We start from the raw sequence: 25,989 nt of genomic DNA on the forward strand, positions 1-25,989 counted from the left end.
TTTATCCATAAGTATTAATTTTGATTTCAATTGCCACTATCACAATACATTCCTCATCACTTTCTCTTGGTTCTTCAGGTTGTTCGCTTCATACAGCCTATGTTCTTAGGTCACAGAAGGTACTTCAGCCCCCCTGTTTAGGAGTAGTCTGGAGCCAGAAACACATTAAGATGTAGCATTGATCTCTGCTAAACCATGCTCAATCTCGACCAGACATTTAATGCAGATATCACATGTAAAATGTGTGTTTATTTAATCAAATCATCATCAGAGAATAAGTGATGAGTGCCTAGTGTGTGTGCATGATTCTGTACTAGGTTCCACCGGAAGTTAGCGCAGAAAAACATAGTTTCCACTCTATTTGGGATACCAGGCGTTTCATAGAATGTTGGCAGATAAGATTAGCTTCTCTCTTACCCCTATCAAATTAAAGAGGTTGCATTTAATTTTTTTCCTCTATTTTTTATAAAATAAACGTTAGGGTTATGGACAGTCAGTAATTCTTAATCTTTTTTGGACTGTAATACTCTGCCTTGCCTACCAAGGCAAAACGTTTTGTTGTTTTAATGTAAAAGCCTTAATGCTTTCTCAGTGAACTGAATGTCAGCCTGGCTTTAAGATATTTTTTTACTCTTAAAAAAATGATGTATTACAAGATTTGTAATGGAGTGAACATGCTTGAATTGCACATTTAATTTTTTTAACATCACATTCATGTTTTGCCAGTTTGCCTACCAGCTATCTGTTAACAAAAAGTTCCAAGGCAGCAGTGCAAGTCTGTGCCCAACTAAGCCTTTTGTTTCTGCAGATGTTTGGGCTTAGAGCAATGTTGTAAAGCTCCGGCAATCCAAGGACCATGTTTGTACTTGCCTGCTGTGATTCCCTGTTCATTGTCTAAACCTGTATGCATTGTTCTTTCCGACAGGTGATAACTACCCTGTACAGTTCATTCCATCAACAATGGCAGCTGCTGCTGCTTCTGGACTCAGCCCTTTACAGCTCCAGGTGAGTGCCAGAAGAAAAAAATGTGTGATACGAGCCAGTACTTTAGTGGAAAACTGCTAACCAGCTGTATGCTAAATAATGGCCTGGATATTAAATAATTTTTTAAGCATAGCCTAGAAGGATTAACACCTTATGTACTTACCATACTGCAAGTAGAAGAGAAAACTGTCATGTCAATATTTTTAAAGGAAAAAATGACGTTATGACTTAGTACTGTATGTTCTCGATCGGTAAGTTAATGGTTTTACAATTTTTTATGACTGATTGTTATGGTTGTTATTGGGTATGTAAGCTTTTTCCTTATCAATTCTTCGTCCACGTCTCCATTCATGTCCAATTAGCTTTTACACGTAAGCATCAAAACAGAAAACAATGTTGGATATTTTCCTTCTTGCAGCTCATGGAATAGGGGGTTGTTATTACCAAATTACTTTAACTATTTGGAAAATGTGAACACTTTGCTCCTGAATATGTGTATTCTCGTCCTCATCCTCATGCCAGGTCAAAAGTCTGGGCATGGTGTCTGACCAAATTCTGGGTTAGAGTTCTTTACCTATGGAACTAAAATTGGAGAGAAAGTGTTTTGGAAGCTAAATTAAAAAATCACTTGCACCTTCTCTTCTTCATAGTAAAATGGTGCGGGGGGGTTAACAATAGGACTAAGTAATCTTTATACCCTTCTAGCACTGCCATCTTAATGGGAAATTGACTATAACTATGAGTGTATATTTTAACAAAAACAAAAAGATAATATCATTAAAATAATGGTTAAACCTTCAGTATTTGAACATTTAGAAAATGTATGGTAACTTGAATTTCAATACAGTGGATAGAGATAGTTTTTTATTCTTATAATTTACTGTGATTTTTTTTTGAATTTTCTTAAATAGTCTAGGGAATATCATCTAACTAGGCATTTTTGTTTCTTCTTTGCTATTACTCATATGACTTGAATGTAAAAAATGTACAGATATTTTACAGTGAAAAAGTATCATTTTGAGTACCTTCAACTGGGTCTACAAATAAAGAATTTTTGCAGTACTTTGAGAAGTTTTTGTCATAAGCCTCATCCAGAAAGTCTTGAAGATATTGTCCATTATGGACTGCCTAGCAGAGCTAGACATTTTGCCTAATGAAAGCAGCAACCCTACCTCTCTTCTAAACCCTCACCTTCTCTACTACTGACAGGGGAACTTACTGCAGTTGGTAAAAATATAAAAAGAAACCTCACTCATAATCAATCTAATCTATTTCTCCTTTTTCCGTAGCTATGCTATTATGTGTCTTCTTGAGTCAGAGGCAAAAATAAGAAAGCAGTTTGATCCTATAATCAAGTTTCTGTGAAAGAGAGTATCTGGGTCCTAAACCTACTTTCTATTCTTTGGTGTGGTCAATACCCTGGGTTTAGAAATATGTGTTCTGTTTCATGAGTTCTGACAGTATGTTTTGTCTTTTTTTTTTTTTTTTCTGAATATGCTACTAAACAGAAAGGTCATGTCTCCCACCCACAAATTAACCCAAGGCTAAAGGGCCTAAGTGACCGTTTTGGCAGGAGTTTGGACACCTTTGAACATGGTGGTGGCCACTCTTACAACCACAAACAGATTGAGGTATGAATACTTCCATTGGTGCTTCATTGGGTGGGGGACTGGATTGTTCAGTCATATTCTAGGCTTTTTTTAAAAAGTAGCAAACACTCAACCTAAACACTAAAACATAATCTTTCTCTTTTTCTCATTCCTAAGGAGGCTCATTTTTGCTCCTTTTTCTTTCAGAGAAAAAGGCAAACCCCAGACCAACGCCTCTGAAATACATTGTTTATTGCTATATATTTAGGCAAATTCTTTACATTATGAGTGCTTTCAAAACCATCTTTATTTCCCTTACTCTTTTTTTTTAATGTATAATGCTGTATAGTAGTTAAAAAACACTTAAACATTAAAAGAAAAAAACCTCATTTGACCATGTGACAACCCTATGGAGTTGGTAAAACATAATTCTGCTTTCACAGACAAAACAATGGAGGTTCAGAGAGGTCAGGTTATTTAACCAAGGTTACGAAATATTCTTGGAGTCAGAGTTATTATCCAGGATTTCTAACTCTACCAAATTCAGGTTTTCAAATTTAGTTTTCTCTGGCTGAAGTGAGGTTGGGTGCCTGGGCCTGACATAAACTATTATAGTAGCCCCTTCATATTTAACTTTCAATAAAGCTCTTCGTTGTTTTTGTGGGATATTCTTACTACATGGGAGAGGATGGCTCATACGGCTCTTTTGAAAACCAAACCCCTTTCTCCTATAGGGACCCAGTCCTCCTCTCTCCATTATCATGCTTAATTCCTCTCCTATATCATTGGAGTACCTCTCGGGGTACTATCAGATGCTGGAGGGTTGCTAGCTATCTGTTGAGTCACAAAAAAAGGAGACAGGTTATCTCACACTGAAATACACTTTAACTTTCTGGGTTAGATCTAATACTACATTTATGTTCTAACCTAGGATGGTAAACCCAGTTTAAAAAGAAGAAAACAATTACATCTAACAAAGTTGTATATTAAGCTCCTATTGGCTCTGCCCGTCTATACATATCAACTACTATGTGATCAATAAAGTGTCCCTTTGACATTATCTTCTCTGTTGCTTTTAAATCTGCATTTTTGGAAAATGATAGAGAAAGCTCACTTCTAAGAAGAAGGAAGAGGGCAAGATCAAAGGACACCTTGGAAGTAGCCTAAGGAAGAGTTCAGACCTTGTTGCTTGCCTTCTTCCTTTCCCTTTCCCTTTGATTATAAGAAGTATATAGGGGGTTTCCACCCAGACATGACAAGGCATATACTGTTAGAATATCTGCTGTCTTCTATACAGCCAGAAGGGATTTCTTTTGAAGGCTTTCTTTTGGCTGTAGAGAAGGTGCCGTATTTCTGGACGTTCTAAAAATCTACTGTGCTTAGGATTGGCAAGCAGTGAGACAGCTGGACGTTAAGAACAAGCCTTTCTGTGTGATGACAGTTAGCAAGCTTACCTACTCAGGACAGGTAGTTTGTTAAATTTTTAAGTGCTTGAAAGAATGTAAAAGCAAGTGGCCTTGGCTCAAATTCAAAACTTCCTCTCCTCTTGACTTTTATTTTCTCTTGAGGTGTTGAGTTCTATCCCATCAACCTTCCCTTAGCCAGTTTTCTACCCCGTGTCTTCTTTTACTAATTTTCACTTAGGTTGACTTCTCTTCCCCCCACCATCACAGACCCCTGATGCTGTCAAATCTGGCTTCTGTTGGGTTTCTGGAAACCATGATGTCATATATGTGAGTGCCAGATCCGTGTAGTGCTGTAGCAATGCGGATCTAGGAGCACAACATATGCCACATGCCTGCCACTTTAATGAGACTAAATACAGAATCTGGTAAGGCAGGGGGCCCTCATAGCTTTGCAGTGTAAGTTTGGGGTGGTTTGAGAGTTTCCTGGGGTTTTTTTTTTGTTTGTTTTTTTATTCTTGCTCTGTTCTCTATCTTCCACTTTTTGTATCTTTCCTTGCATGTCAGGAAACCTTTGCTTAGAAAAGATTGACCTGGTTTGAAAGCCAGGTTTCTCAAACTATCCTGGTATGAGTATAGCATGTTTATTGGGACTTCCATGAACTGCACAGTGGACACCCATATCTAACCTGCTATAGACACTAACATTTTAAATCTTGAGCAAAAGTAGAGAGAAAATTTAATAATATCTTGCTTTATTGATTTTAAAGTCTACTTTCTTTTCTAGCCAGGGTTTTCTCCATTCCTTTGACAAGCTAAATGTCACAGCTGTGTCAACTGTGGATAGGATCATGATAAATAGGATCATGATAAATTGTGGATACTAAGCATTACAATTATGTTAATGGGTTTTATTTCTAATCAGAGATTCTTAGGAAGAAAGACCATAACACGTATATACCACCACCACCTCCACACACACCCTGCTGCATTGCTCAGAAGTGGTCCTCTCTACCTGATGTACAGTTCATTTGTCCTTCAAAGGTTGTCACTTTTAACATTAATGAGCCTGGGTAATCTTAACAGTATAGTTATACTCTGGAAGCCTGAAATTTTGTTATCAGGTAGAGAAAAGGTATTTAAAGTGGAAAGATCCTCCTTACGTTAGTATATTCCAGTTCTTTCTTTCATTAAAATAAGAAAGACACAGAAAAGTTTTTTTGCTTTTTTTTTTTTTTTTTGGTACTCCATGCTGATCTAAGGCATGGTTTTCTCTGCCTCAGGAGCACAATATTAGGAGAGAGAAGGCCAAAGAATCCTATTTTTAGTTGAACAGTTCAGCAGATGGAGGCATGAATACTCATATATCTGAAGGTTGAGGGGCTTGAACCATTAATTTTGATAATGTATTTAACCCTGGGAACAATCAGAAACTGTAACTCTAAGGTTACAGTGCTTTTGACCTTTAGAGAACAGAGGGCACTTGCTACAGTAAACAATATATTATATTGCTACTTATTCCAGTTCTCTACCCGTATAAATTTCAGGACCAGTTGCCATTTGCTTTCCTCAGCTATGTTAGCATTGGTCCTTCAAGTAAGTCAAAAGGGGGGGACCAGTATAATGAGGCAGTCATGTAAATATGGCCTTTAAATAGCTAAGATGTTAGATTGTTCTGAAGAAATATTGTCTCAGAAACTAAGCTCAGAATGACACTTTGTTTTAAACGAAAGAGTGATTTTAATGTACTGATTCATTTTTTGTTGTTACTTTCAATGTGATAGGTACCTAAAGTAATTTGGTTTTGTTTTTTAATTGGAAGTAATGTTGCCTCATAGTTTATATGAAATCCAATCTGGTACCATATCATGCAAAGTAATGCACCTGTCTCATGCTTTCTTATTAAATGATGCATGCTTCTCTAGCAAATACAACAGCTAAATATCACACAGTTTAAGAATTTCTAATTAAAATATCTCCACATGTCAGCATATTGGTAATGTATTATTTTAATCCATTTATTTTGTTTATGAAACAGTGACATATGTTTAGATTGTGAAATACATGAGCCTTAAAAATCACTTTATTGAAGAAAATTAATTCCTACAATACTGTCTCGGTAATGTGTTCACTCACCCAGTCAGTCATTGGTGGCACTGCCAGTCTTAATGTAGAGTAGACACACTTACTAGTTTTATCTGTGTAACAGTCTTGGAATGAAGCAATAACAGTTCTTTTTCTTAGTTCCAAACAATAGGGTTTTCTTCCTTTACTTTTTTTTTAACTCATTAATTCAAACCTGTCCCTCCAAAACACTTTTTGTTGCTTTTTTTTTTTTTTTAATACAACGAGGGATGGGACTGAGTGTATGTATAAGGGATTCTGAGAGACCAATCAAAATTAGAAACAAGCTAGTTACCTTTTCAAAGTTAGACATAGTAATTTGTTTGTCAGCAGGGAGATGTTTGGGTCAGCCCTGAAATAAAGTGACTGTCAGCAGTTATTCCTACAAGACAAGTAATTTCACTCAATGTATTACTGACAGATTGCTCACTTCTCTGAATCACCAGAGAAAACAAACTTAATATTGTTACAGGCAGAGTTTCTGTCTTCATTAGCTGCAGAGAATGATTTTTATCTAGCATTCAAAGACTACCAAGCTTTAGTTGGAACATATTTTAACCAAGTTCTTATAATGACAGTATGGGTGGTAGCCTAAATGAAAGGAAGTAAATATGAAAAATTTAAAAATCAATATAAATATATTTTCACTTTTATTTGATGGGTATTATGTGTAGTTTTGGGAAGATTTGAGGAAAAGAGTATAATCAGAGCCTTAAAACACTAGAAAAACCTATCAATCAACCATAAGTTATTCTTAAATGAAACTATTAAAGTCTTGCGAAGTTTGCAAAGATGGAGGAGAACAATTGAAATTTTGCAAAAGTGAATACAAACACATATTTTATTTAAATGATATTGTCAGTTTTCATGCTACAACTGGAAAGTGAAGAAGTGCCCATCAACATTGAGAATGCTCTATTTCTATTTTAGTTCCAGCCTGAATCTTTATGATATTATATATAGATGCTCTTCCCTGGCTCAAACCCTGTCGTCTTGTTTGAAATCATAAACATGCCTCAGTTCTGTGGAGGAATGAGAGGGTGAGTTAGCTGGGCTGAGTGGGCTTTGGAGGTTGTGATTTCTAATAGAGGGGTGAATAAAGAGTTGATTAGAGTGACCTATTACTAGCTACCTGATAGAGAAAAAGGAATGCACTGATTCAAAGCTTGTTCTGAGGATGCCAACCAGGGGGTTGTGCTTTGAGGGGAAATGCTTACTTTTCTCGTAATCAGCCTTTTCTCACCTACTTTGACTTTAAGAGTGTGATGGAATTTGGGAGGACCATTACAGCTGGGATTAGATGAGCTGTGGACTAATGGAATGAGCTCCATTTTGGAATCAGAATCTTGGATTAGAGTTTCTGCTATTATTTGCTATGTTGTCCTATACTGTTCTCAAATAACCTTTTTTCAGTTTGTTCATTGTAAAAAGGGGATAATATTTATTCCCAGGGTTGTTGTGAATAGTAAATGGGTTAACGAGGCATGTATTAGATTTCCACAAAAATTCATTATCAGAATAGGAAAAACCTTACCAACATCCCAATAAGCAGTCATTTCTACTCTAGCTTTGCTGCCTAAGTGCTTCTGAGGGGCAGCTCTGATCTACTCTCATCTAGCTCTGATTCAGAATGTGTCACTGAATTCAGGGATTTTTGTCTATTTTGTTTACTGTTGAATCTTCAATGTCGCCTGGGACAGTAGTTGGTAAAATGAATGAATTAATGAATTCCTTCTTTTGGTGGCAATCTGGGACTCAAGCTTCTTTGGAAATTTTTTTTTTTTTTTTGGATATGTTCAGCCAAGTGCTCTGTCTTTAGGAGGGATTATTTCATGTAAACAACTTTTCATTTCTAGGTAGCCTTCTTCAGAAAAATGGCAGGTGTCAAGTGAATCTTGATGGAGATTAACAAAATATAGGCAGATCAGAGAAGGATGCAAAATATTAAGACATTTCCTAGTGTTTGGAAATCTGACTTATTTTATTCAATGAAGCAGAATAAGTTTATACTACCACTTACAACATTACTAGCACTTAAAACATTGGGTAAACTTGATTTTCTCTTAGAAATTTTATCTTCAGTTGATTTTCAGGTAGTATCTAAAAGTTGAGAGAGTATGGCTCTTCTCACCAAGCTCTGTTAATCACTGTGTTTAAGTTATTTGATTGATGGGATGGTTAGCTGTACTCACAGAGACGGTTTAGTAGGAGTCCAAGACCTTGGAATTACAAAATCAGTGCCGTCCTCTATCTTTCCTCGTGTAACATCTCCACCAACATTCATTTAGCTCCAGCCTCACTAATTAATACACACAACAGGGAACTCCCAGTATCTGAATACTTGTATTTAAACAGACTGCTTGTAACATGCAGTGGTTTCTAAAATAATGACAGGTATTTCCATTCCTGTTTTTACCAAACTGGAGTTTTGAGGTATTGTTTGGTTGGTATCATGTATCGTATATTGTATGCTTATGTGTTATAATGAGCTACCTTGAAATTAAGAGAGATGATGTGATTAAGAACATAGGGGAAGGTTTGAAAGCAAAACATTCTAGTGTTTTAGAAAATGCTTCACTCCAGTTTCCAACAACAGAATAAGTCAGGATATGCAACATTCAGGAAATTTAAATCAGAAAAAGATGTGATGAAATATTTTGACATGTTGCATAACAGAAGAGACTGAGCAGAACAAAAACATTTTTAAACCATTTTATTGCAGTATGAGTGACATACAAAAGCTGTACATACTTAATATATACAACTGGATGAGTTTGGAGATAAGTATGTACCTGTGAAACCATACCACAATCTATGCCATAAACACCCATCACCTACAGAAGTTTCCTCTCACCATTATTATAATAATAATAATAATTATTATTACTATTTTGTGTGATAAGAACATTTAATGTAAGATCTACCCTCTTAGCGAGTTTTTAAATATACAATACAGTGTTATTAACTATAGGCTTTATGTTATACAGTAGATGTCTAGGATTTACTTACTTTGCATAACTGAAACTTTGTGCCCTTGACTAATACTTCCCATTTCCCCTCTCCCACCCCCTGGCAACCACCATTCTACTCTCTGATTCTATGAGTTTGACTATTTTAGATTCCTCATATAAGTGGTATCACATAGTATTTATCTTCTGTGTCTGGTTTAACTTAGCATAATGTCTTGCAAGTTCATCCATGTTGTTGCAAATGGCAGAAATTCCTCCTTCTTCTTTAAGGCTCAATAATATTCCATTTTATGTACATATTACATTTTCTTTATCCATTCATCCATCAATGGACATTTAGGTTGCTTTCATGCCTTAACTATTGTGAATAATGCTGCAGTGAACATGGGAGTGAAGATACCTCTTTGAAATCTTGATATCAATTCCTTTGGAGATATATCCAAAAGTTTCAGGCCTTACATTTAAGTCTTTTAAATTTAAGTCTTCCATTTCAAGGTAATATTTTTTTTGTATGGTTTAAGATAAAGGTCCAATTTCATTATTTTGCTTGTGAATATTCAGTTTTCCCAATGCCATTTATTGAAGAGACTATCCTTTCCCCACTGGGTATTCTTGTTACCATTGTCAAAGACCATTTGACTGTATTTGTGTAGGCTTATTTCTGGGCTCTTTATTCTGTTCCCATTGGTCTATATAGTCATTATATGTCAGTATCATTTTTTTTATTACTACAGCTTTGTGATGTATTTTGAAATCAAGAGGTGTGAGGCCTCTAGTTCTTGTTCAAGTTTGCTTTGGATATTTGGGGTCTTTTGTGGTTGCATGTGAATTTTAGGTTTTTTCTTTTTATTTCTGTAAAAAATTCCATTGGGACTTTGATAGGGATTGCATTGAATCTGTAGATCACTTTGAGTAGCATGGACATTTTAACAATTTTAATTCTTCTAATCCAAAAGTTTTTTTTGTTGTTTTGTTTTGTTTTGTTTTTTTGTGGTACGCAGGCCTCTCACTGTTGTGGCCTCTCCCGTTGCAGAGCACAGGCTCTGGATGCGCAGGCTCAGCGGCCATGGCTCACGGGCCCAGCCGCTCCATGGCATGTGGGATCCTCCCGGACTGGGGCACAAACCCGTGTCCCCTGCTTCGGCAGGCAGACTCCCAACCACTGCACCACCAGGGAAGCGCCAAAAGTATTTTTAAGTGATATTTTAATTAAAAAGCGTTGAGAAGCTACACATAGCTGGATAGATTCCCCTCATAGGTGTGCCCCAGTGAGGGATAAAACTTCTGACCAGTAGAGCTAGCAGATACTTACTACTATTCTGCCAATTCTTCCTTTCTGTTTTACTTGTAGAAAAGTTCATATCCTACAGGTATGCATGTTTATGCAAATCCATATAAAATGGAAATTCAGGGAATACTTATAACAATTTAAGCTCTCTGTACTGATTTGAAACCATCTTGCTTTATTTTGACTGTTCTAGATCCTTAGGATTAAGATAATAACCAGATTCCCTTATATATCTTCCAAGCCTAAATGGCACTAATAATGGATTATTTTCTCTATTAAATGTAAACAAGCACTAAACACCTACTGTGTACTAAACATCTACTGTACTGGTTGCTGTATGGATAAAAAAGTCATATGTTTCCTTCTTTCATTCCTTTCATAACTGGTGACATCAGTACAGCCATCTTGAGTCACACTGAGAAGAATTAATTTAACATTCTTTTTTTTCCAGCTGTATAAGTACCAATTCCTTTATATTTAATGCTGGTTTAGCTAAATATTTACATTTCCTTTCAATAGACAAAAATGAAGGAAACAGCTAAATTTATTTCCCAAGGCTTCCACCCTCTTGGTCATTTGGTGAAGTAAAGACTCAGTGAAAATTCTTAATTTCCAGTATACTGCACTGAGCTCATTTCTTACTGTATGTTTCTCTTATAGCACCAGCTATAATACCTGTAAACAACCTTTGATGTCATAATATATATTAACCTAGACCATGATCCTTGGTATCAGTAATTTCCCTAATGCAGTTTACTCTGGAGCAGAATGAACTAAAAAAAAAAAAAAAAAAAGATAGATATGGGGCCTTCCCTGGTGGCGCAGTGGTTGAGAGTCCGCCTGCCGATGCAGGGGACGCGGGTTCGTGCCCCAGTCCGGGAAGATCCCACATGCTGCGGAGCGGCTGGGCCCGTGAGCCATGGCCACTGAGCCTGCACGTCCGGAGCCTGTGCTCCGCAACGGGAGAGGCCACAGCAGTGAGAGGCCCACGTACTGCAAAAAAAAAAAAAAAAAAAAAAAAAAAAAAAGATAGATATGGATACAAATTTTATTGCTTAAAATGTATATGTGTTAACTATCTCAAACCCTCCAAAGTGCAAACATACAGTGCTCATTTGAAGCCAGATTGGAACAGAGTTGCTTTTAATCTAGAAAATCCATTTGGGGGATATTTATCAGGTTTTCACTCTAATTCACTTATTCATTTAAATTAAACAAATAATGAAGTATTACATCTTTTCTTTTAAAATTCCTATTACTTGAAATTATACCTGTTAGCTTTGAATGACTGTGACAATGTCGTGAAATTTATTATCTCTTGGAGTTGCATCAAAATCTTTTTTTAAAAAGGAAGCTTATAAATGATCATGCTTAGGAAATTTGAAAAAGTTTGTGTGAAAATCGAAACAATAAATTTACTTATTCAGTTATTTAACAAGTATTTATTTAGTGGCTATAACGTGCCAGGTACTGTTCTAGACCAGTAGTCCTCAACCGGAGGCAATGTTGCCCACCAGAGTTCAGTTGACAGCGTCTGGAGACAGTTTTGATTGTTATGACTTGGGGTGGAGGTGGAGATGCTACTGGCATCTAGTGGGTAGAGGTCAAGGATGCTGTTGAATATCTTACAATGCACAGTTTAGCCCCTCACAACCAAAAAGTATCCAGTCCCAGCTATCAGTAGTGCTGAGGTTTAGAAAACCTGTGTAAAACAAAGTCTTTGTCCTAGGGAGTTTACATGCTAGCTGGGGAAAGAGAAAATAGGGAAAGAAATATTTAATAAAGAGTTGGGATTGCAAATCTTACTCGTCTTAACAGAAATATCCCACCTACCTATCTACCTGTCCACCTGAACCTGTATGTGCAGGTTTAAAAAGACTGAGACCTATATGATTGTTCATCCTGAGTTCTTTGCTTCGCTTTGATCTTCAAAACTAAGACTTTTATTCTAGTCAGTCACTTCTGGCTAGAACAGTCACAGTTCTCCTCAGGCTCATTTTCTCAATTGTATTAAGCATACCATATACGCTGGCTTTTGGTAAAGTAGTATTATTTCTGACTATAATAGTGTATAAATCTATATTTCCAAGTGAAGTAAATATGAAATTTGGTGAGGACATGGGAGCTGTTTATTAGTTTTTATAGGATGCTATTTGTTGAGATCCCATAGGATGAGTGGAATCACTCTTGGCCCTGTATTTGATGTGTGACTTGGATATTACAAAGGAAGCCTGCCTTTCCTTCTAAAAACAAAACTAAACAAAACAGATTTAAGAATAGTATGAATATTATATGTATGTATGTATATGTATGTACATATACCTACATATATACATATATATACACGTATATAATACGTATTGCATAGTATTTTAAAGTTTAATAAGCAATTTATATTTAGGCTTTATAATAAATATGCTTTAATATTATCCCCATATTTTAGAAGAAGAAAATGAGGCTCAGATGGAAGTGTTGGACCAGATTACTTATCTATTAAACAAAACAGGGCCATAATGCGTGGTTTAAGTGCATTTTAAAATTTACTTCTTGATCAGGATTCTTTGCTTTAAACTATGCTGTATGTAGGTATGTAGGAAGCACAGTCATTTAGAAGCTTTCCTGCATGACTTATTCTCCTCTTATTGTAATATTCAAGTGAATTAAAAATAATCTAATTGAACTATAAAGGGGAAAAATTCAAAGCCAGCATCACATTCTTGGGATCTCAAAGAGTTCATGTATTTTTCCAAATTTCTAGTTAACTGTCCAGGAGAAGCTTCAAGCCTAATAGAATTAACCAATATAAGAATTATCATGAAATATGTCTTATTCTGTAGCTTCCTTTTGAGGAAAATGCTTAGAATGTTTTTGCTGAATGCTGAGCTCTATTCTTTTGAGAGTTTCTGGGCCTGTCTTAACATTTCAGTTTTGATGAGTCTCCTGGAGTAGCTGGGGAGTGTGTCCTTACCCGTGCCTAGCCTGTGCTGCTGTCTGAGCGCATCCGGCCGGTTGCATGCCAGCAGTTGAAGCAGATGCTCGACCACACTGGAATGGTGCGCCTGCTGCATCAGGAGCTGGGGATTCCTCCTGACATCTGGACTTTGCTGGGTCGGGAAGCCTGCCTCGGGCCAGGAGGCTGCGGGAGCTGTGGGGCAGAGAGCGTAGAGTCTTTGCTGCTCTTTAAGCGATTAGGGCACCGAAACGGCAATAATATTGAATTATCGCTTGGCTGCTTTCTTCTCCGCAATCTTGGGACAATAGAAGAGTCAGGAAGGAGCATTTACAGTAAAGCCATGTTCAGAGAGACAAGACTAATTATAGAGCATTAAAGAGCTTTATTTTAAATGATTTGATTTACAGACACCTCTGGACAGTATATGAAACTTTTTAGAGCCATAAACCCAGTAGCTTAAAGAGACTTTTCTAATTTAAAACGGCTAGTATAGAACCATTATTTCAGCAGTTTTCTAATTTTAGAAAGTTTGGTCAAGGTGTGCCACTGAAGATACAGCATCTGCTAAAAAAAGAGAAAATGTACTGATGCTTGTAGTTGCTGGGGAAAAGTTCTCTGGCTTGAGGGGAAGGAAGACTTTAAGAGATTGACTGAATCATGCACTGGCTTTTTCAGTTTCACTTTATCACACTGAAAACTGGTCTGCATTTGCTACCCAGAGCTGAAACCATCTATTACACCAATTTCCTTTATGATATGTGTTATTTAAGCACAAAAGATGTGGAAATGGGTAGTTTAAAATGTATTTTGTGATGAACAGTTGTCACATTATGTTGCTTTTCCTCTTATAATTTTTCATTAGTGAGACCTCTGTGTTCAAAGAAGCCTTCTTATAAACAGATTATGGCCATTTGTGTTCACAGTAATATATTGGAGAAGAACGCTGTGTTGCTCTCACTTAACCTTTAGTATTCTAAGGGGGGTATATTTAATTAACACTGGTGAGAGACTGACCTGAGAGGCTGTGGAAAACGATCGAGCTGCATTTTCCAAGCTCTGCTCTAGTCAGCTGGGAGAGAAATTAAAAAAAAAAAAAAATTAGAAAGTACTATTTTCTGAAATTCCCTCTAACTAAGCTGTATTTCAACGGGCCATTTAATGCTCAAATGGACAAAGGTATTACTTCAGTCACTGAATTGTATCAAACTCCTTCTCAGAGGCCCAGTTTAAAAACTCTATAGGAAAAGTGGTTTAGCGTCACATTCTCAATGGATTATTGCTAGATCTGCTTAAAAATAAAAAAGCAAATAATTAAAAAAACAAAAAAAAAAGGAAGGAGAAACACTCACTGTCACTAAATGGAGTGGAGCATGTGCCCCAACCAGTCCTCAGTGTACTGGGATTGCCCTCCAGAGTTTAGGAGCTCCTTAGACCACGTAGAAAAAGATACTCCTCTCTGAGGTGCTCACCTGCTCAGAACGCCTTCCTCACCTCCTAGGAAGTGTTTGCTCCAGGGCCCAAGGGGCAGTCCCTGAATAATAAATGCATAGTTATATCACTGGCTTAGACATAGCACAACAGAGAGAGTGAGAGCAAGAATGAGAAGCTTTGTTGAGAAAGTAGAGGCCTAGATGTGACTGATTTGGGTGAAAGTCCTCCACTTTTCCATCCATTTATCAATGGTTTTAATAAAGAGGCATTGCTTAGTTGCAGAACAAAATAGTCATATATAACTCATTTATATCCAACCATACTATTCCTGATTTTAGATCCACCTCTGCCACGTTTACTGATTATGAACACTTAACACCAAATATAGATATACCTCACTGTGAAACAGGAAAATGACGTATGTCATCAGGTGATGATTTGCCACTGTGTATTCGAACAACATGCTCACTCTTTATTTAGTAGCTAGCTTGTTCTCTGACATGCTTTCTGTCTATACGATAGTGAATGGCTTGAGGTTTCAAGAAATCGGTTCCACAAGACCTCTTCGGTTAAAAGAACTATGTGACCATGAGCTAATGTCCTCTAAACTTCAGTCTCCTCAGCTATGAAATGGGGATAATGAAACCTCCCATGTTGTGAGGATTAAATGAAGTAACATAAACACCATTTCTCTCCACATCCTTATACTTGTATCTCTCTTATTACTTCATTAATTCAACATATTTTTAGAACACGTACTATGTACTTAAGGTACTCTGTTAGGCAAGCAAGCTAGACAAGTTCCTGTCCTCTTATAGTATAATAATAGCCTAGGGACGAAAGCAATTAAATGAGCAACACTTCAAAGTGATAAGAAGAGACAAGGTATGGCTGACCATTTGGTACGTGTGCATACAAGTATACTCATTTATTGGTTGGCCAAGCTGGTTTTATATAGGTTCTTTGAAATCTTTTTGTCTTAATGCCTATGCCTGATGACCTCACCTAAGTTAAAAAAGCATGAGGCCCAGTGCAGGGCTCTTTAGCAATAAGTGATGATCAGGCAGCAATTAAGGTACTTTAAACTGGACTTGCCACCAATCAAGAAAAAGTGCCACAGGACTTCCCTGGTGGTGCAGTGGTTGAGGATCCACCTGCAGGGGACATGGGTTCCAGCCCTGGTCCGGGAAGATCCCACATGCCGTGGAGCAACTAAGCCCGTGCACCACAACTACTGAACCTGCTCTCTAGAGCCCGCGAGCCACAACTACTGAGCCCACGCACCACAGCTACTGAAGCCCACGCACCTAGAGCCCATGCTCCGCAACAAGAGAAGCCACTGCAATGAGAAGTCTGTACACTGCAATGAAGAGTAGCCCCCTGCTCGCTGCAAGTAGAGAAAGCCCACACACAGCAACGAAGACCCAATGCAGCCTAAATAAATAAATAAAATTAATTAATTAAAAAAAAGGAAGAGTGACACAATATTGAAAGAAAAGCCTTCACAAATAGACAATGAGATTGTCAAACTGCATAGATTTTCAGAGTCAGAAAGGCGTTTAGAGCCCTAGAGTTAGGTCAGATCCTAACTCTACCATTAGCTCCATGAGCTTGAGCAAATTAATCTTTCTATACCCGAATTCTATTAAATGGATGTGGGGATACCTATCCCCATAGAGCAGTTGTGAGAAATAAATAAGAAAATGCTTGTGAAAGATGCTTCACATACTGTCAAGTATCATATGAATCTTTTGGTTTTGTAGTTGAAGAGACTGAGAGATAGATTGACTTGACCAAAGCTACACAGCTTGTTAAGTGGCCTGAGTTAGGGTGTGTAGAATTGTGAGGGAACAGTGTGAAGAACTAAATTTTATGACTTCTTGTGAATAAATTTTGGATGAAAAACTGAATTTAAACGTATGGCCAAGAGGAAGATATATCTCATGCTTCTGCTGATTCTAAGTTGGGGTGGGCAGGGATGAGGTTCTGTAGAGATATATGTTTTACAATTGAATGTCCCAACTTAATGAAGATTCTCCTTTAAAAAAACAAAATAAGGCATATTAAAGTATAAGACCCTGTAACAGTACTGGTAGTAGTGACAAGGCCAGAGTGTAAATTTATATAAACATGAAAAATGATTAATTGTTTAATTCGTTCACTCATACATTAATTCCCCACGTGTTTATTAAGTGCCTACTGTGTAATAAGTACTCTTCTCTATTTGGGGGATACTAAACTGGATAGAACTTGATCCCTGCCCTCAGAGGGCCCACGGTCTGGTAAACAATGTGATAATTATTAAAGTATATGTGTTTCCAAAATAAAAATGCTATGGGAGGAGAAAGTGTTAAGCTCTTCCTGGGGAAGTATTGGCAATCTTCATGGATGAGGTGATGTTAAAATGAATCTCGAAAGGGGAGTAGAAGTTCTCTAGGTTTATGGGAGAAGGAATCAGAGTGGCAGAGATACAGAGGAGATAAAACGCACTCCAGACAAAGAGCACAGTCTGCCCATCGGTGTAGAAGCACTAGACAGCATGGCACACTCAGAAAACAACAAATGGTCTGGCGCAGGCTGAGTGTACAAGAGCAATAGGAGGTGAGACTGGAAAGGTAAGCGAGGGGTCAGATCACAAAGTGTCTTTTACACCACACTTGGGAATTTGCAATGCATGTGGTAGACATAATTTATTCAAACCATAAGTGGTAAAGTGGTAATTCTGAGATACCACTGGGCATGGGTAATGTTTCTGATTTGGTTCTGATTCCACTTTCTGGAAATTCGGTGTTCTGTGCCCCTAGCTCCACCCCCTGGCAGTTGTGTTTGTTCAGTTATCCTCCGTGGCCACACCTGAAATGTGCTTTAGGGACTCTGCCCTCCCTCCTGACTAAGCAGTATAGAGAACAACTTTATGATGTGATATTCCTCTATTAATTTGATCTCTACTTTACATTTCCCATTACACTAGATTCAATAGTTAGGAAACTACGTTTGTTAAGATTCCTAGTCCCTTTAGTGCAATGGTACCCTGTGGCAAGTGAAACTGTACAAATAGTGTAATGATACATGCAGAATAAACAAAACTGTTTAAGGTTGAAGCAAAGCCAAGGTCCAACCATTTCCCTGGGATTTGGGGAAATCTTGTAATCTGCAGTTTGTACTAAACCCCGTCATATTTAGCACATTGCTTCTCAGTGAATGGGCCTTGATACTATATTTCAACCAAATGATGAAGCAAGGAGTAAAATCTATAAAGAAAAGCTACGGTTCTTCTAATTGTTAATGCCTTGCAATTATGCCCCTTTCTGGAATAATAAAATGTTCCTTGGCAGAGGTCAGGATCTCTGCCACTGACTTATTTAACAGATCTTCTTAACATCTGTCCTGCAGACTGTGCACTTTATTAGTAGACAAGAGACCCAACAGACTTAGCCTGCTGTGTCCCTTTTTCACATTCACACAGCTGTGGATTAACTCAGACTTTCCAGAAGAGGACCAACCAGAAGGGATAGTAATGTTATTGGCTGATTCTAAAAAGATGGGAAAAAAGAGCAGAAACAAATGTTGCCCTAGTACAATTCAGTGTTTTTAGGGTGACAATTACCAGTCTGTTGTAAAAAGGAATAAAAGCAGCTATTTCACTAAGAAAGGAAAGTCTATTCATATCTGTGTGGGAACCTAATCAGGCTCTTGTTTCCAATGACGATGACTCCACAGTCGCACCAGGTCTGCGACAAGAATGCTCCTTTTGTATGCCGATAATGTGGAAACGATAAAATTTCCTTTAAGAGACATATGTGTTTACATCATGAGATGTGTTATTTGACAAAATGCTTTGTTCTCCTCGTATTTTCCATGCAGAGTTTCATGCTGGGTTGTTTGGCTGGAAATCTTTGATTAACTAGAATTAGTTGCTGAAATAAAATAGACACTTTTGTTTTATGAGTCCTCTTGCTGAGCTGTAAATTATAGTAAAACATATAAGAAGTGACAGAAAGAAGTGCTGATTTGAACCTCTGACCCACGACAGGCACAAAAACATAAGATTATTCCTTCAAAGAGCTGCAGAGAGACATAAATATTCCATGGTCCGCTTGGAATTATGCCCTCTTAACAAACTAAAGTTGTGATTTTACATCGTGTAACGAGCGTTTTCTAGAGGTGTTACGGTAGGCTTAGAGGAGAGATTGAGATTTCGAAAATCCCCCCCTAAGTTAGAACTTTGAATGCTTAAGGGGTTTTCTCTGTCCAACAATGGACAATGAAAACAAGAACAAAGCAAAGTTCCTGTTCCCTAAATGAATAGCCAAGGGTGGTTTCCCTTTTTCCAGAGAAGTGGTACATTTTATAAACCTTAAGCCTTTCTCAAAGCTACATTTGGCCCTTAGTGTGAACATTTTAGTTCTATGGAGCAGTCTTTGGGTACTAGCCCAAAGGAATGGGCTGGGAGGGGAGACACTACTAAAAGCAGAACAGAAATTCTAATAGCCTAAACATTCCCTGTGTTGCAGGGATTGGTGTCCATTCTGCTCAGGACTTTTGTAGTTGTTGTTGTTAAATAATTTAACAGGATTATTTTTAAACTTTTAGCTAACATAAGATCTCTTTTTTGGGCTTTACTTTAAGTAAAACCTACCTAACTCTCCTCAGTCAAAACTCTATTTGTTATGGATGTGTTAACTAACCTTATTGTGGTAATCATTTCACAATAGATACATATATTAGATTGTCACGTGTCCACGTTCAAGTTACACAACTTTATTTACTAATTATATCTCAATAAATCTGGGAGAAAAAAAAAAACTAATTGTTCCCAGTGATGGTGTTTCAGTAGTAATTTGTAAATGTATCATATTGTGTCTTTCTTCCTCTCTCCTTCCTATTCTTGCTTTGAGCACCTGAAAGACAGCCTATCTTCTTCATCTTTGTATTCCGAATACATTTTTGCTAAATTGAATAAAACTGCCAAGTATTTTCTGAATAAGATCTCTGGAGTGACATCTGTTAAAGAGAATATACCGATAAGGATTTAAGAACCTACAGGTTTTGAGTCTTTATGGTGAGCCCCTGTTATAAGTATTTTATGTGCATTAACTTATTTATTTATTCCATACAACAAATCTTTTGGAGTAGGTGCTCTTATTTTCCCATTTCAAAGAGGTGGAAATTTAAGGCACTGAGAGATTAAAAAACTTGCCCGAGATCACATAATTAGTAGGTTGTGACTGAAGAGTGTGCACCCTTAGTCACCGTGTTGTCCTCCCTCTCATAAACTAAGCATATAAACCTTAGTTTTCTAAGTTTCTTCTTCAGTCCTTTATATTAACCATTACCCACTTCATCTGCTAGAATGATTCTCCAAGATGGATTATTGAGATAGGTGTCAGTATCATATCTAGTGACATTAAAGCTCATTATATGTTTATTACAAACTATTTGAATGATTTTTACTATGGCTGCTGTGTATAAGGTATCATTCATTTCTGCTAATTAGAGAGTTAGCCATAGGTATTACTGTAGGATACAGATGGCATATTTAAATACTGCAAAATACACTGAAGTTCTCCAAGTGGCAATACTAATAATTTGCAGGCTGAAAATGATAGTTCGTGGAGGTGACTATGAAACAATGTAAAACATTTATTTGAATTTTTTAAATACAGAAGAAAATATAAGAGTAAGGGACGAATAGGATAGTTTGCATTATTTCTTACCAAGTTTACTGGATCACTTAAAAGTGAATTCAAAATACATCCTTGGGGCTTCCCTGGTGATGCAGTTGTTGGGAGTCCGCCTGCTGATTCAGGGGACGCGGGTTCGTGCCCGATCTGGGAGGATCCCACGTGCCACGGAGCGGCTGGGCCCGTGGGCCATGGCCGCTGAGCCTGCGCGTCCGGAGCCTGTGCTCCGCGGCGGGAGAGGCCACAGCAGAGAGGCCCGCGTACCGCAAAAAAAAAATAAAATAAAATAAAAAACAAAATACATCCTTATCTCTCAATATTTATTACAAATGCACATTTCATGTTATTATTTTTTTTAAGATTTTTAAATTTATTTTATTTATTATTTTTGGCTGCGTCAGGACTTAGTTGCGGCACATGGGCACTTCGTTTTGGTGCACGGGCTTCTCTTTAGTTGTGGTGTGTGGGTTTTCTCTTCCCTAGTTGTGGCACGCAGGCTCCAGGGCATGTCAGGCTCCAGGGCATGTGGGCTCTGTAGTTTGCGGCCCGCAGGCTTTCTAGTTGAGGCGTGCAAGCTCAGTAGTCATGGCACGTGGGCTTAGCTTCCCAGCGGCATGTGGGATCTCAGGTCCCTGACCAGGGATCGACGCTGCGTCCCCTGCGTTGTAAGGCAGATTCTTTACCACTGGACCACCAGGGAAGTCCCTCGTGTTATTATTAAATATGAGATTTAAAAAATAAATCTGTACATTTCATTGTAGGTATAAAATTTTGTTCATTAGCATAATTCTAGTGTTCAACCTTCCAAAGTCTCCTGAGAAATTATAAGCCAGTTTAAAAGTTTACAGTTTAAAAACAGTAAAAACATTTTCATATAATAAACACATTTATTTCCAACCAGCAAAATTTGTTCTGTCCGTTCATTAAAGGGAAAAATTAGCATTAGAAAATATTACACTTTCATGCATTTTTTCCCCAAATATATATTTATAACAATTTAAAAACTTTTTTCATTGCATACTTACCCATATTTGTCTTCATTCCGTGTTGTTTCTGGAGGCTTCCTTATGGATGGAAATGGAAAGGCATAGAAGCTGGGCAGTTGTAGAATATTTTTCAAGCAGCAGCATCTGGTTTCTTGGCAATCATCATGGGCCAAGGCAAGGCAGCCCTGGCATATCTCCAGATTTTCCTGTGGGTATTGCTGAGGGATTTCCAGGTCTGCCATGTTGTTGTAATGGTGTTTCCTAGAAACCCAGAAACTCAGAATGGAATCCAAAGTCTGTCTGATAGTACACAAAGTCTGCATGATCTGGCCCCCTTGCTATCTTTTTGACACCTGACCTATTACCCTTTGCCCAGCTCACTCAGCTGTAGCCACACTGGCCTCCTTGCTGTTTCTCAAACATTCTAAGCACAAGCACACCCTTGGCCTTAGGACTTTTCACCTATCCTTTGCTTCTGCCTGCGATGCTATCCCCAGATAATGACCTGGTTTGCTCCCTCAGTTCTTTTGGGTCTGTATTCAAATGTCCTCTTCTTTTAGTTTTTCTGACCTCCTCTATATTTCTTGCATAGTACCTGGCCAGTAGTAGCCACTCAATAAATAGTTTTTGAATGAGCTTGAACTGAAATTCACCTTTCAGTTACAAAGAAACAATGCTTTTAAGTATTGGGAACCTAACATATATTCATTTACTGAAAGTATTTTATTAAACTCAGCACATGCACTCAAATATATATACCCACTGAAAAATTCCTTGTGACTTAGTTTATGGGAAATAATGCTTGGATTTCACATCCAACTTCTGGACTCATTGATGAGTATTTATATCCTATCGGTACAGTCAAGATGCATTTGTTTAAGACTTCTCTGATGAGCTGTGGCTTTGTGACTAGAGCTATGGCTTTGCGACTAGAGAGTTAAAGGAGCATTACAAATGCAAGCTGTACCACTTGGAGCACATTCAGAGAGCTGGATCTCTTCAGCATTGCCTGCCCAGCTCTTGGAAACAGAGGAAAACAGTAAGATTCATTCCCATAATGCCTATTTCCAACTGCCCTCATTATCACCTCTTCGAATATCTCGCTTCAAGAACCAAATTACCAGTTGTTTCAATGACTGCACTTTTATTTCTGTAAATAAAGCATTATGTATTTACATATTTTTTTAGCACCCTGAAAGAAAAGATACTTGGAAGAAGCAGCGAGAGATTGAGTTTTCTTGCTAAAACTATTGGGGGTGGATTTGTTTATTTTTAGTTATTTGCACTGGGCAACTATGTTCCATAAGGAAATGCTCTTCTGAGTGCATTCCAATATAATTGGTGCAATCAGAGAATGAATTCCGATTTTTTTTTTTCATGGCAGACGACAGGGTGCTCTGTTATTTGATGGGTTCCCGATTTTTAAAAATATTCTCTTTGTTCAAGGGTAGGACCTTTGACCTGAGCCTCTTTCCTATTCTTTTTTCTGTTTTTCACAGCTTCTTCTCTCCTCCACACCCAACGTATTCCCCCTATGCCCCATCCCATTAGCACAATGAGTTATGTCAGAGGAGCAAGCTACTCAGTGCTTGGGAAAATAGGCAAGATGATCTCTAGCCAGGAAAACTCTTTTTTGAATTCATTTTTCTTTACTTGACATTCTTAAGCCGGCTGCAGGGGATAATGAAATGAATTAAACAGGTCTTGGCTCTCCAGTGGCTTACAGTCAATGCTTGTCCCATTTTTCCCTTGGTTTTTTGTGGGAAGACAAATGGCAGAAGTCTCAAAGGGGGTGAAATAGATCTGCTCTCACCTGAGACAAATTTGTCCCTTTATTTATTTTTGCATAAACTTTAATTTTAAACATCTGTAGAAACCTTAATGTAATTATAATTAACTATGGTTAATTATTATTATTACTATGGTTGCATTTTAAAATGTGTACATTTTAAGACAAATATTAAAATAAAATTCTACAACATAAATCACTCTTGGGTGCCCAGTGATGACTTTTTAAGTACATGTAGGATGAATTTCTCTTTAAATCTTAGGGGAATGGTGGAAAAACATCCCTTTTATGTAGTCCAAACTAAAAGCTCTGATAGAAAGTACAAACTCTATTTGCAGTTAGTTCCCCAAGAGAACAGAACACAAAGAGAAATGAGTCCTTGTGAACACCAAATGGGGAAAATAGGGAACCTTGGGTTCTAGATTTCTTTCTACCCACTGCTCACAAGTTGATGTGCTTATGCAAATCACTTCCTTTTCTAGGCTTTAGTTTTCTTCATCTGTAAAGCAAAAGGATTGGATTAGATCATGTATACAATTCTTCCTTCTGCTAACATTGTGTTATCTGGTGTTTCTTTGCAAGAAAATCAATGCATTACATGGTGAATTCACATGCTTATTGGTCCAAAAAGACAGAAATGAAGAGAACTGACCTCCACATCTGGGGTTCTTTTTGGAGAGAGTGTGAGGAAAAGTATACTAAGAATATGGTGTGGGCAGAAATTATAGTAATTTTAAGAAGACAGAGACAAGGTAAATGAAGGGGTTTTCATGGTCCATGTTAACAGAGCAGCTATTAATTGTCAGGCATTAAGTTAGGTGCTAGGGACATAAAAGCAAATAAGACTCAGTTCTTCCCTTAAGGAACTCATAATTTGGTGAAAGTACACAGAGATAGAGAATGAGATATAGTGGGAACACAAAGGAGGCAGTGGTCAGGTAAGTCTTTAAGGAGAGGGTGATTTTTGAGTTGAGACTCAAAAGATGAGTAGAATTATGCTAAACAAGAGGGGTTAATAGGAAAGGAAAATATGGCAATAGAAAAATATGCAGGAGGGGCAAGGAGATTAACTTGGAAATTAACCCAATATGTGACAAGTGGGAGTAGTAGTTCTTCCCCTATTCCTCCTCTCACCTCCTATCCTCACAGCCAATTTTCTTTGGTATCAAATATTAGGGATATAGCTAAACAAGTAGCTTCTATGCTGAAAACAAGGACTTCAGTTCTTTCCTTCCATAAAACCACAGCTATATTTCCTGGATCATTTTGTTGACATTGGAGGTTTATGAGAAGTAAAAGTATTTGTGATCGCCTTCAAATTATTTTTAAGCTCTCTCCCCCACCCCTCTTTCAGTCTGTAGTGACTTGTTACTGACCCAGTTTCTTCCCTGTGCTGAACAAGCACTAAATCAAGCTGCTTAATTACCCCTGTCTCCGTTTCACCTTCTCACAGCCTCACAGCTGAACTTATCCAGCTTTATAGCATGCCTTGCTTGGTAGGCAGAGGAATGGTCATCAGTATTGTTTTGAGAGGGTAACAAAATCCAGGATATCCCTGGAGAACTGAGCCAGGCTTGGGGCCTAGTGTTAGGCAGCATCAATCAAGTAAATAATGACATTTTCTTAAGGTTGCCCCCTTACCCACCCTGCTTGTTTCTCCAACATTTCCTTACTGTGCCCCTGAGGTAGTGTCAGGGAAACACTGCAACAGCATCTGAGTTAACCTGGGCTAGAGGCCTGGGGTTCTCAGATATTTCTTGGAACCATAGCAAATCAGGTAAATATAAAGGTGAGAGTTGAAATCTTCAAGTTAGTGCCTATTGAATCTGTTTTTATAGAATAACATTTTTCTCTTTTCTTCCTTTCTTCATTATCTACCAATAGGCAAGTTGTATTTGAGGGAGAATTTTGTTTTCTTTCTCTCTGGGTCAGATTCCAACAGGCCACTTTAAAATGCCCTTTCTAATTGAAATGACAAAACACAGGAGAATTTACTCCAAAAGAATACAGCAAGTGAAGTTGTGCCTGCTTTTTTACTTTGGTTTCCATATACTAGAGCACACTGGTGCCAATTTAAAGCCCCTGTCAATTTCTCTTTCTATCAAGTTCTCCTATTTCTACCCATAGTCTGCATTGTTCTCTTTACTTTATCAGTCTGATAAACATGTCACTAGGGTATTTCAGGCGTCTTCTATTATGGCTCAAAGATTGGTTGGAGCAGGGAGTTTAGCTAAAAATTGTGCCCCTTGCTCCTTCAAGGTGGCTGGTATTACCCTTAACTCTTCTTTCTCCATTTAAGGATTGTGAAATGCCATTTTAGAAAAAGTAGCTGTGAGACATCTGGAAGATGTCAAAAGAGCTCAGAAGAGCAGCAATATCAGAATCTCTCTTCTTGGACAGTGATTCTTGTCTGGTGGTTAGGAATAGGAAATGCGTTTCATTGTGATTCATTGTATAGCTTATTTTAACATATAAAAGCAGAAAGCACATGGGCTTTAAAGTGAGACTGACTCTAAAATAGATAATAATTCCTATCATATATAACTATTTTGAAGATGAAATAAAATAATAAAGTAAAATACCTAGCACAGTACCTGACTGAGCTGGTGCTCAATATATGTTTGTTGAATTAACACACGAATGAATGGGGGTGATGACTGGATGAGTGATTATGTGAAAATCGTGATTATGAGGATAAAAGGCCTTTCACCTTTTTTTTATGGTGCTCTCCTTTGGAGATCTTATGTGATTTTATCACAGAAAGCAGGTATAAAAGAATATATATGTAT

At 37.6% G+C, this 25,989-nt stretch overlaps 1 protein-coding gene across 1 annotated transcript in view; it reads left to right on the forward strand.

Annotated features, from left to right (window-relative positions):
- The window catches only part of SOX6 (SRY-box transcription factor 6), a 621,353-nt gene that overhangs the window by 495,548 nt on the left and 99,816 nt on the right, over window positions 1-25,989 (forward strand). Inside the window, exons 10-11 of the mRNA XM_049713139.1 lie at window positions 926-1,005; window positions 2,493-2,615. Coding sequence (XP_049569096.1) covers window positions 926-1,005; window positions 2,493-2,615 — 203 coding nt within the window. The remainder of the gene's footprint in view (window positions 1-925; window positions 1,006-2,492; window positions 2,616-25,989) is intronic.

This window comes from Orcinus orca, chromosome 8 (assembly GCF_937001465.1).
Source record: "Orcinus orca chromosome 8, mOrcOrc1.1, whole genome shotgun sequence".
NCBI classification, from domain to species: Eukaryota; Metazoa; Chordata; class Mammalia; order Artiodactyla; family Delphinidae; genus Orcinus; species Orcinus orca.